At 40.7% G+C, this 12965-nt stretch overlaps 1 protein-coding gene across 1 annotated transcript in view; it reads right to left on the bottom strand.

Moving 5' to 3' along the window:
* NUP188 (nucleoporin 188kDa) overlaps window positions 1-12965 on the bottom strand; it is a 59527-nt gene that overhangs the window by 11972 nt on the left and 34590 nt on the right. The window contains exons 14-26 of the mRNA XM_008579660.1: window positions 11688-11753; window positions 10583-10702; window positions 9297-9423; window positions 7586-7738; window positions 7260-7386; window positions 6904-6991; window positions 6739-6815; window positions 5505-5619; window positions 4007-4127; window positions 3811-3877; window positions 2969-3097; window positions 2333-2472; window positions 1407-1513 (exon numbers count right to left, since the gene is read on the bottom strand). Coding sequence (XP_008577882.1) covers window positions 1407-1513; window positions 2333-2472; window positions 2969-3097; window positions 3811-3877; window positions 4007-4127; window positions 5505-5619; window positions 6739-6815; window positions 6904-6991; window positions 7260-7386; window positions 7586-7738; window positions 9297-9423; window positions 10583-10702; window positions 11688-11753 — 1437 coding nt within the window. The remainder of the gene's footprint in view (window positions 1-1406; window positions 1514-2332; window positions 2473-2968; window positions 3098-3810; window positions 3878-4006; window positions 4128-5504; window positions 5620-6738; window positions 6816-6903; window positions 6992-7259; window positions 7387-7585; window positions 7739-9296; window positions 9424-10582; window positions 10703-11687; window positions 11754-12965) is intronic.

Below are 12965 nucleotides of genomic sequence, written 5' to 3'. Positions count from 1 at the left end.
TACGGGGGGCTGGCCTGTTAGCTCAGTTGGTTAGAGCATGTGCTGATAATACCAAGGTCCACGGTTTTTTTGTTTGATCCCTATACCTGGCCAGCCACCTGAAAAAAAAAAACACCAGAAAGTATAAACTATTACAATCTTTTTTGCAGGGCAATTTGGAAATATTTAATAAAAATTTAAATTTTCACTTATACCTATCTATTTTTTTAGAAACTGCAAACAAAACTTCACAGGGTTCTATGCATAATAATGTTCACTGCAGCACTGCTTATAATAGTGAAAGACCAAAAATACCCCAAATAAATTAGGATGTATCCATTCCATGGTATGCCCTATAAGCATTTTCTGTTTTATTTTATTTTATATATATATATATATTTTTTGGCAGCTGGTTGATACAGGGATCTGAACCCTGGAACTTGGTGTTATAACATTGTGCTCTAACTAACTGAGGTAACTGGCCAGCCTACCCTGCAAACATCTAAGAGAACAAACTAGGGGCTGGCGCGTGGCTCACTCGGGAGAGTGTGGTGCTGATAACACCAAGGCCATGGGTTCGGATCCCCATATAGGGATGGCCGGTTACCTCAGTGGGTGAGCATGGTGCTGACAACACCAAGTCAAGGTTTAAGATCCCCTTACCGGTCATCTTTTTAGAAAAAAAAAAAAGAGAGAGAGAGAGAAAACAAACTAGCTCCAATGTGCCACATGGAAAGACTGCGTGATATGGTGTTAAATGAAGAAAGTCACAAAACAGATTGTGTAGTGGAATTCTACTTTTGTAAACAACAAAAGTACACACTCCTTTACACCTTTACATAATACATAAACATAGATAAGAAGAAATCTGGAGCAATGTGTACCAACCTGCCCTTAGGGATATTTGAAACAAGGGGATCACAGGGTACCTTAATGTTCTATGTTACAATTATCTGTAACAAATATTTTAACAATATTTTTAAACAAATATTATTAAAATATTTAAACAAATATATATATATATTTTTTTTCCTTTTTGTCTTTTTTCGTGACCGGCAACGGATCGCAACCCTCAGTGTTGCGCCCGTACCGGACCGGGACCAGCAACGGGATCGCAACCCTCGGCGTTGCTCCCGCCCCTCGCTCAGCCAGTGAGCGGCCGGTCTGTATGTGGGATCCGAACCCTCGGTGGGAGCGCCGCTGCGCTTCCCAAGCAGCGCACTGTAGCAGTGCGCCACCAGGCCGGCCCTAAACAAATATTTTATAATGAGCATGTATGTCTTTCGTGATTAGGAAAAAAATCCCTCATATAAACACATATTTATATGTGTGTTTAAGTTAGCTAGCTCCTTCTCTTAGGAGATAGCAAGAGTGGTCTCAAGCAGAGTCAGTTTCCTGGGTCTCTGGTTATTTAAGTGGGATCCTACCGTGGCCAGACGTTTCAGCAGCTGAATGGCAAGACGTGGCAAAGCAGGGTCATGTTTGTGGTAGATGTATTTGGCTAGAACAGCAATGAGGTTGTTCCCATGGGCACCTGAAGAAGCACAAGAAACAGTTTACCCACCAAATACACCTCATTCAAGCTCTTAAAGAGGCTGCTGTTCAAAAAAGCTCATAAATATGAGGGAATTTACCCTCAAGCACTTGGAGTGCCAGAACAAACCCAGGTTATCATTCTCTTTTTTTCAGGAGCAAAGGGATAGCCAGGATGTGGAGATAAACAGTTCAATTCATTAACAGCAAAAATACATTTAGGAGAAAATAAGTACTAATAGGTTAGAAAAAGGCATTGCACTGAAATGCAAAAAAAAGCATTATAACCCCAAAATTATATAGCTAGAAAGGGTCTTGGACATTATCCAAACACCTACTTAAAAAATGAGGAAACTGAGTCTCAAAGAAATTTAAATAACTAGTTTAAGGTCACAGAGTAATACTAGCCAATACCTAATAGCTACCAGGAACTTCTTTACATGTTTTACGTGTAGTAATTTATCTAATCTTCATTGTAATCTTACAAGGTAGTACTACTATTATTTTCATTTTACAGGTGAGAAACCTTAGGCAGAGTTGTTTAATAATGTGCCCAAGGTCACATAGCTTGCTGGAACCAAAATCTGAACCAAGGCAGTCTGACTTCGAACTTGTGTTTGTAACTATTATTCTGTCATTAATAGGAGGCAGAAATAAAGTATGATCCAGTCCTCTGGTTTCTAAGTCCAGGAGAGAAGCTGGTAATCATTCCCATATTTCCTCAAGGAGTTAATCAAAAAATACCATTGCTGTCCAAAAACACTGCCTAAAATATATACTTCAGGGCAGAAATATTGCTGATTGGAAGAAAACTACATACCATGTTGTGTGAGAGCCTGTTCCAGGGGGGACACCACATTAGAAGGAGGTTTCAGCCGAATAACATTGTTGGTGATGGAGAATGCCAGTTTCACTGTCTTGATCAGCAGCTGGCCCTGCCCCTGGCCCTCTGCCCCATCACTAGGGTGCCAAATGGAAACCAAAGTTGATTCAGACAACATGACTTCACTTGTAATATATGTGCTCTCATGAATTAGATTCCAACAATAATCCCAGGGTTCAACAGCTTCTGTTAGAGGCCCCCGTCCAAACTAGGAGAGAGGAGGAGTAATCAACTCCTTTTACTATGTACCAGTCTATACAGCAGCCACTAAGTTACATAAAGCCTGTATCCTAGGAAGAACAAGGTTGTCTTTTTTTTTTTTTTGTCCTTTTTGAGACCGGCGGCACCGCGCTCAGCCAGTGAGCGCTGTGAGCGTACCGGTCATCCCTATATAGGATCCAAACCCGCGGCAGAAGCGCTGCCGCACTCCCAGCGCTGCACCCTCCCGAGTGCGCCACGGGCTCGGCCCCAAGGTTGTCTTAAGAAAGCTACTGCAAGTTAACTTAAACTGGAATTCTTAGAACATGCATGCATAATAAAGAAAAATGGGGGAAGGTGGAGACAGAGCCCTACCTTCGAGGCTGAGCAGCCATCACCATGTCAATAGTGTCCACACCAATGCCCATGATATTGATAACTGTCTGTCCTGCTTCTGTGTAGGCCAGACTGCAGATGCAGAGAGACTGCAGGCTGGGAGTGTGACTGAAAGACAGAGATGTTCTAAGTTACTAGGGAGCTGTCAAGTTGATCACTGGAAGGAAAGGGCATTGTCCAGCTGGGCTAGGGTGGTAGATCTAGCCAACTGGACACTGGTGATACAGAACAGCTCTCTGTGAGATGAAGGCACTCTGAATCGCTTTCCTGAAAAAAGCTTGATCCTAAAGACCACCATGAGAATCAATCTCAATGTCCATCAATTAACACATATATTTACTGAAATGAAACGTGATTAATCCATACAAAGGAATGTGCAAAATCATTAAAACAAGACAGATCTATGTATAGTGGCATGGAAAGAAAGTCACAGAGCAGTCAGTATAGGCAGAGAAAAAAAACTTGGAATACACACTAACTTCTTAACAAGAGTCATCTCTAGGAATTTGATTTATGAAGGGCATTTTGCACTGAATGAGCGTTTTCCAATAAATATGCATAACTTTTGGAAAGGTCATAACAAATGATGAATATATAAGAGTACACACATATACAAAATCTCACTCCCACTTCATCTGCTCTTCTCTCTCCACAGGGAGAAATGATAAACAGGCCAGTGGAAAGCAAATCAACCTCAAAGATTACTGAGCTCTGGGCTCAACCAAGGTGAGTTCTCTGGAAGAAATGAGATGGCTTCGCATAGTGAAAGCCCATAACTTCCCTTGGTAAGCACCAAGCTCTAGTAATCATCCCTCCATTACCTGCTGTGCAGGTCTGTCTCGTGGCACAGGTTTAGTATCGCATGAATCAGCTCCAGGATCAGGCAACCTGGACTCGAGAAAAGACACAGGAATAATGCGGCCTTGTGTGATGACCCTTTTCCCAAGACAAGGAGAGAAAGAAGATCTCCAAGGAGCCATAAATTGCCCAGGTCTTCCCTACCCATGCTGTCCTTACCGATTTGTTCTCTCACACCATGAGAGTTGTAGCGCCACTTGTGGTAGCTGGGAAGCATCTCCTTCAGCACGAACATTACACAGGGCACAAGTCCTTGGCTCTGGGTACTACCAAGCTGCCCCTATAAGAAACTCATGTTGTGAGGGCTTCTGCTATTTAAGGAAGAGTCATTTAGATTCTAGAGATTTAACTCCAATACCATATATAGGTCCAAATGAAATCTGGACAAACCTTGACAATCAGTGAAAAAACAACATCAGAACACTCTACTTCAAATGAGAGTTTGTGGGTTTCTCTAGAATAGAAAAAGCAACTAAAAAGACAATATGACAACACCAAAAAAAGGAACCTACATGAAAAAGAGGGATGAAAGTTAAATCTGGACAGAAGGTACCTTAAACATAACGGATATAGAACTATCGATGATAAAGAATACCAGCTTCACTCTCATGATCAACAGCCATCCCTAACCTCAACCCCATCACTGGAATACCAAGAAAGGAGATGTGATATCCAAAATTCTTTGTCCTAGGGGCAGTCCATGGCTCACTCGGGAGAGTGCAGTGCTGATAACACCAAGGCCTTGGGTTCAGATCCTATATAGGGATGACTGATTCGCTCACTGGCCAGTGTGGTGCTGACAACACCAAGCCAGGGGTTAAGATCCCCTTACCAGTCATCTTCAAAAAAAAAAAAAAAAAAAAAAAAAAAAAAATTCTTTGTCCTAATAGTATTTGTTAACTTCAGTTTCCTAATCCTAAAATTCAGAACTCTTTTTTTATATATAAACATCTATATATCTCTATCTATATACACTTGTTTCTCTTTTAAGCATTCACTGATTCTGAGACAGGAAGTGTGCTGAGTGCTTTTCATACATAGCCCTGTTAACCTCATGAAGTAGAGTCTATGTATCATTCCCATTTTATAAGAGACTCTGTACTTGGAGATGCAGCTGCTAAGTGGTCAACCTGAAATGTAAACCTAATTCTATCTGACTCCAAAATCCATGCTCCATATCAGTATTTTTCAAACTGAGTTGTGATCCATTAGTGGATTACGAGATCAGCTTATGGTCACAACTCACTTAAAAAAGGGAAAAAAAAAAAAAAAAAGGAACTAAATAGAAAATACCTGAGTTCACATTATACCGGAAGACTAAATGTTGTATCATGAAACTCCGCTTCAGGAGTATACAAACACATCTGTGTGTACTGGGACATGATATAAAATGTACATATTATCCTGGGCTAGTCAAAACAGCTTGACAGTCACTGCATTACCCATATGGCCTCTTCAGTTCTAACTCATAGGCCTTCTGAGTATTAAATAAGTTCACATAATTATTTCCTACAGAACAAACTGGCACATAGTTGGTATTCAGTACATAGAAACTGTTATCACCATAACTTCAGGTCAACTGTTTTGCCTACATTCAAGATAACTACAGAAGCAAGGAACAGGGAAACTATTTCAGAATCATCTGACCAGACTGTACCTTGACCAGGGTGGTGATCAAGCGCAGAAAGGCAATAGTGACCCCGTAGTCGCCCTGGGGCTGTTCACTATTCATCAAGAGGTTTCCGTACCCTCCAGCATTCATTCCCTCCGCACTGGGAAAAGACAGAGAAGCAGAGGCAAAAAATGATGGGGAAATTTCAAGGTTTCAAAAAACTGTAATCACAGAACATTCTTCTTATTGTCTAGATGTTACAGGCATAAAACAGGAGAGCTCTGCAAGGGAATTAATCAAATCTAGGCAATTTTATACCCATCATAAACATTAAGAACAGGTTTTATTGATATACTTCCCCAAGAGGTTTAAAGTGAAAAATCAAATGAATATCAGGGAAACATCTCTGTCTTATAAGCAAGAGAGAGCAAGGTAAGAATGCTAAGGTAGTAGGAGGGATCCTGTGTATGGTAGCTGGTCTACTGGGCGAGCTCAAGAACCCTCAAAACAAGGAAAAGTAGAGTATATGTGCCTTAAGAATGGGATGCCAAATCCCTAGATCCAAACACCTCTAGATTCTCTAGGCTGGGAAGTAAACTCCCACATATTTAAAGTGGTCGCAGCTGGATGAGAAACCACTCTCGCTCTCTCTCTCTCACTCTCTCTCTCTCTAAGGCTTAAAAACTGTGAACTACCAGTGCTGCCCTAAGAGAGAAGAGTAGCACTGTGCCTGGTGTCCCGTCGTCTCCTTTAGCCTGTCCTTTACTCACTCTCCTATTTCTGATCAGAGGGCTGAACAGGCAAGGAGTGCACAGAGTTAGTGATAGAGAAGCTTCTTTAATAAAGCTATCAGATAAAACCTACTTGACTTACCCCACTGACCTCCACAGTCCACATACACTGGGTGGACATGTCATAGTGACAACCTCTCAGTCACAGCATGACTGCACAAAACTCACGCCTGCTTGGTCTAAACTCACCAATTAAAACTCCTCAAAAGAAATCTACCTGCTAATACTTGGACTCCAATAAAGACTCTGGACCACAGATTCCTTGTTCTCTATATTGCTCTCCACTTGCTGGTTGACCCTGCTTTTCTCAGATGGCTCCTCCCTTCCCAGTGAGGATGCAAGACATGCTGCTCTCTTTTCTCTGGGATCTATAAGTAGTAAACTGTCCTGTTATTAAAAATATATATACACTAATAAAGCTAGGCTAGAACTGAATCATATGATTCTCACTAGGGAATATGGCCTACCCACCCACAGACCTGGCTCACCTAATCATCTGACTCATATTGGAGACAGGGTGGGCCACAAATGGTAAAAAACCTGTGTGATGAAGATCTGTCCAGACCTAAGAAGGGAAAAAAAAAGAGTTAAATGTCCACATATCTTCAGGTATATACCAAGTGCTCCATTTTTTGGCTGTTGGGAAGACTCACCTTTGCTGGATTCCGGGCAGCCAAAACAGTCAAGCAATTGACACAAGAAGCAATGACATCCACAGGGGGGGAAATCACTGTCGTTAACCTGGTTGGAGAACAGTGCACTGCACTCAATCAAATGAATTGGTTCCATCAAAAATATTTTCCAGTTCTCTCTTCCCAAGTCCCTCCTCTCAGCAGGGATATATAAATAGGAAAACCCTCAGCTGGAGACAGGTATCACACCAGGCCTTCCCAAAGAGAAACATGTGTGGACCTTAACCCAGTGTGTGTGTAGCCAGGCTTCTGAAAACTGGGAGAATTCCTGCTGAGAGCTCTGCCACATAGCTAAGAGTTGGCTATGAGAGACTCACCGCTGCAGCAGCATGTAGATGCGGGATGTGATGGGCAGGAGACAGTCTGCTATCGACAGATCTGCACTAATAACCTTATGGACCAGATCAATGATGGGTTTGACCCGCTGGCAGTGCTGAATCACATCTAGGGGAAAAGACAGCCTGTGACCTCAAGGCAAACAACTCTTTCAGATTACTGAACAGTCTCTGAGACCCAGATAAATACATCAGACAAATCACAATCTTGATGGATCTGAATTTTACCTTGAAATTCTATTCTCCAAACCCTCCAAGCATGTCCATTCTCTCCTCCCCACAGTGATGTCTCCCAAAGCTGACCTTACCTGCAGTTGAAACAACATGAAGCAGCATTTCAATTTCGCAGGTAAAGAGAGTCCAGCTGCTATAGGAGTATTCCCAGCGTACCAGGTAAGCCCTGTCATCCAGCATTACTTGGCCCACAGTGCCTTGAGGTATGCGAAGGTTGGTCTGACCTCCTGAAGAAGGGAGGAAGAGAAATCGGTCTAATTTCTGAGGACACGTTAGGAAGAGGTGACTCCTCTACCATACACCAATATTTACTCACACAGAGCTATTTAGACTCTCTTCTTAGGAGCTAACATTCCTACAGTTTTTTCCATTACAAAAACTAAATCTCTCTTATCATTTGGAGAAGTGACTCTTTTCAGATGTCTGAAAATCAGCTAAGTGCAGAGTGGTTTTCCACTCATGTGATGACTACAGGAAGACCACCTCATGGGACTATTGGTGCCTAGACCACTGGCTGAGTCAGTGGTGATACCAGGATTAGAACAGTTATGTCTGTTCCTCTATATATTGCTCTTTGAACACTTGGAATACACATGAGCCTAAATGTGGTGACTGGTCACTCTTACATACTGCCAGCAGGAAAATTAATTGTTACAACCTTTTTCTACAACTTAACTCTACTCAAAAATTTTTAATTGTTAATTTTTAAAGTTGTGGTAAAATATACATAACATAAAATTTCCCATTTTAACCATTTTTTAAGTGTAGAGTTCAGTGGCAATAAAGGACATTCATACTGTCGTGCAGCCACCACCACCATCCATCCACACAACTTTGTTTCATCTTGCAAAACTAAAACTCTGTACCCATGAAACACTCACTCTCCATTCTTCCCTCCCCCAACCCCCAGCAACCACCATTCTACTGTCTCTATGAATTTGACTACCCTTAAGTACCTCATATGAGCACAATCACACAATATTTGTCCTTTTATGACTGGTTTACTTCACTTTAAGCATGTCTTCAAGGTTCACCCACATTGTAACGTATCAGAATTTCCTTTCTTTCTAAGGCTGGATAATATCCCATAATACGTATACACCACATTTTGTTTATTCATTCATCTATCAAGGGGCATCTATTCAAAATTTGTATTGTGTATATACCCTTTTGCCCAGTAATCACATTCTGGGGATTCTATCTACTAAAAATAAAAGCACCATGTACTCAATGCAGCACTGTTTCTAGTGGAAAAACCCTGACACAGTCTAATGTCCTTCAGAAGAAGAAAGAAAAAATTATAAAACATCAAGGATAATTATATAGTTACTAGAAAGAATGAGTTAGAGCCATATGTAATAAAATCAACTTGCAGAAGAAGTTTGTGAGAGTATACAGAAATATGTGAAAGAACAGATACCAGATTCTATTTTTTTTTCCTGTGGGGGAAGGGACTGCGTCAGGTACCCTGTCCCATACACCAGATTCTTAACATTGATTATCAGATGGAGACAGGACTGAAGACAGATTGACTTATAAAAATATACCTCTGTGTTGTTTACCTTGTTATAATAAACATGCAGTATTTTTAAAATAAAACAATCTAATGATGTAAAAAGTTAATTTAAAAAGAGAGAAACTGACTCTATGTATCAATGAATCAACACCGATGGTGAAGAGAAGAAACTGCATTAAAGACACCTTACATAATAGAATTAAACAGCAATGATGGGGACTAAATAGAGGATGCTGTAAAAGGGGCTACCAAGGATCTCATTTTCTTACCAAGTGGGTAAAGGAGTTTGGGTGTTTGCCTCCGCCAAAGAGTTCCATCTTCATGGGAGATCACATCATGGGGCTTGTGCTTATAAAGTTCATTGTAGAAAGACATCTTATCCAAGAAACTATACACCTGCCAACATGCAGAAAGAAATCCAGTGACACATTCACCTATGGGACATGCAAGAGTTTCCACATCTGCTCTTCTGCTCTTTCAGTCAGACTGAGTATGTGATGACTGTCAAACTTCTTACAAGCCCACCACTGTGACTCTTCTTAGAATTGCCTTCTGCTCTCCTCATCAAATCATCACCATTCTTTAACAACCATCTCAAGTCTCCCTTCACTCCACAGAGATGGTTATCTCTCCTGAACACTCTTTTGAGTATGGTCTTTACTACTCAAATGACATTTACTATGTACCACCTGGTTGTTGTTATTTCTTTCTTTCTTTTTTTTTTTTTTTAAAGATGACCGGTAAGGGGATCTCAACCCTTGGCTTGGTGTTGTCAGCACCACGCTCAGCCAGTGAGCAAACCGGCCATCCCCTATATCGGATCCGAACCTGTGGCCTTGGTGTTATCAGCCCCGCACTCTACCAAGTGAGCCACAGGCCGGCCTTATTTATTTATTTCTAAATCTAGTATTCTCTTCAATCAGATATTAAGCAACTTTTATACTTAGTCTTACTCCCACAGTATAAAAAGATTTTTATTTATTTATTATTTTTTTTTCGTTAAATTTTTATTTTGTCAATATACAATGTATATGATTATTATGGCCCATCACCGACACCTCCCTCCCTCCTCCCTCTCTCCCCTCCCCCCAAGAATGTCCTTTCCGTTTGCTTGTTGTAACAACTTCATAAAAGTATAGTTGTTATATCTTCTTCCCCCCCCCCCCCGTTTTTTTTGTGTGTGTGTATGTGGGTGAATTAATTTGTTTGTTTTTTAGCTCCCACCAATGAGTGAGAACATGTGAAATTTCTTTTTCTCTGCCTGACTCGTTTCACTCAATATTATTCTCTCAAGGTCCATCCATGTTGTTGCAAATGGCAGTATTTCATTCGTTTTTATAGCTGAGTAGTATTCCATAAAAGATTTTTTTTAATGTTATAGAATTAAGGCACTATCTTTTGCATCTTCCATTCAACTTCAGACTAACTTGTCATGGCAGTGGAATTTCAACATGGAAAAGCCAATAGGATTCATAATGAATCCTTTATGAATGAAAAATAATAATGAATGAAAAGTATTTCTAATTCTCTTTAGGCATCTGACTAAACAACTTACCTTTTTGGCAGTGGACTTCCCTGATACAAGGGCTCGGAGCAATTGCAGGAGCGGGGAAAGGAGATGAGGAAACATTCCACATACACTATCCAGAATGATCCCAAGACCAGAGGTTGGCTCCTATGGTGGAAGAGGAAAAGCCTCTGATCTTTACATTATCCACAAATTTACTTATCTCTGAATTGCCCAGAAATCATAGGAAAATCTAAAATTAATCCTTCCTTTAGGCAGATATCATCCCTCCCTAATAATTTAAGACTTTCATATTTCCATATTTCATATTTTCATATTTCGTATTTCTTGAAAAATTATGTCAAACAACTCAATCAGTCCGGACCTGAAAAGAGGCTGCTACTCTATTCAGTGACCTCTTCCCAGCCATCTTTTCTATCTGAAGACAGCATTGTTCACCTTTGCATTATTTGTTTCCACTAAAGTGAAAACTACCCAAAAACAAATATGTCAGCATTTAGACACCATAGATGAACAACAGATCCTCAATCTAAATACTGTTTCATACCAGCTTCTCCCAGGAACACTGTGGTTCTGTAAGACTGGATAGCATCTCAGGAAGAAGAGGGTAATACATATAGACAGATCAGTAAGGCTATAGTACAAGGGAAAACAGATTTATTTACCAGCTTGACCTTAAGATTTCAGCCTGTTTTCAATGCGAAGACCAAGTACTGGTGAGAAATTGTTCCCTCCAAAGCCAGATTCTCACTATAACAAATTACAGTATTCTGACAACTATCAAGATACAGTTACAGTCCCCTAAGAGTACTTTCAAGAATTGCAAGAATACTGGTGCCTAAGAAACTGATAATGTGAAAAAAGACGTGGCAGGTAAGATAGGTTAACACACTGGTTAATGGCTTGGGCTGCACAAGTCAGCAAGAATTGGGTGCTGGCTGGCTGTTTCTAGCTGTGTGACCTAGGGCAAATCACTTCACATCTATGTAGTATCTACTTTATAGATTTTTGGGAAGATTAAATGAGAATATACAAATCTATATGTAGTATAGAACCTACCACCAAGTAAGGGATAAATTACTTTGCTCCGAAGAATGTCTCAACATGATTCCCTCTGACATGACATACTTACTGTTCCCCAGAACAGTTCTGGAAGAGAAGGGTCTGCCAGGACTTCACATGCTGTGTCAATCACATCCTGTTGGAGGAAGGAAGATAACAGTTCACTTCTCTGGTTGAACCAGTCTATCTTTTTTTTATTGTATTCTGTTGGAATAAAAATACCTATAAACACCTTCACACAGTATGTCAGAAAGAACTCTGTGTTTAAAAAATAAGACTACACTCTGTCTAGGGTATATGGTCTGTCTGAAGTATGACAAATTCACTTCCCCAAACTTTAAGTGTTTTATCTGTAAAATGGGGACAATAGTATCTGCTTCAGAGTATTACAGTAAAGATTAAATGAGATAATGCATGGGGAATTAGATTAAATTTTAAAATGCCATGTAAACGTAACATATTACTAAGCTCAGCTAGACTGATTGCCTAGAGAGCAAGAATGATGTCTTCTTAATTTTTTTATCCTCAACACCTAGTATAGAGCTTAACACATACTAGGAATCTAATAAATGCTTACAGATGATTTTTTTTTTTTTTTAAAGATGACCGGTAAGGGGATCTCAACCCTTGACTTGGTGTTGTCAGCACCACACTCAGCCAGTGAGCCAACTGGCCATCCCTATATGGGATCCGAACCCGTGGCCTTGGTGTTATCAGCACCGCAATCTACCGAGTGAGCCACGGGCCAGCCCTAGATGATTTTTTTTTTTTAAATCCAAGTACCAAGGCCTCCTGCAACCCTGATATGCTAATATCAATCATCCAAGTGTAGAGTCCAAATGTGACCAGAATTTTCCGAAGTATGCAAAACTTGTTGTATACCCCTAGAGCTTTAGAAATTGAGTCAATTAATACCAATCTCATTTCTCTCTAATGATAAGAATTTTGATTTTCATCAGTTTCATCAATTTACAAAACAAGTCACTAAACATTCAAAATGGGAGTTCTGGTCAAGATGGTGGAATAGATGGTTCCCAGCGTCACTCTCTTTCTCACAAATCAACCAATTTATGACTATAAAAATGTAACATCAGGGCCGGCCCGGTGGCGCACTGGATAAGTGCGCCGCTTGGGAAGCGCGGCGGCGCTCCCGCCCAAGGGTTCGGATCCCACATACAGACCGGTTCCCGCTCACTGGCTGAGCGAGGCGCGGGAGCAACACCGAGGGTTGCAATCCCGTTGCTGGTCCCCGGTCCGGTACGGGGGCAACACTGAGGGTTGCGATCCGTTGCCGGACACGGAAAAAGACAAAAGACAAAAAAAAAAAAAAAAAAAAAAAAAAAAAAAA

Source organism: Galeopterus variegatus, unplaced genomic scaffold (assembly GCF_000696425.1).
Source record: "Galeopterus variegatus unplaced genomic scaffold, G_variegatus-3.0.2 Scaffold80, whole genome shotgun sequence".
Lineage (NCBI taxonomy): Eukaryota > Metazoa > Chordata > Mammalia > Dermoptera > Cynocephalidae > Galeopterus > Galeopterus variegatus.
The sequence above is the reverse complement of the archived record's forward strand: the minus strand, read 5'-3'. Positions and strand labels throughout refer to the sequence as shown.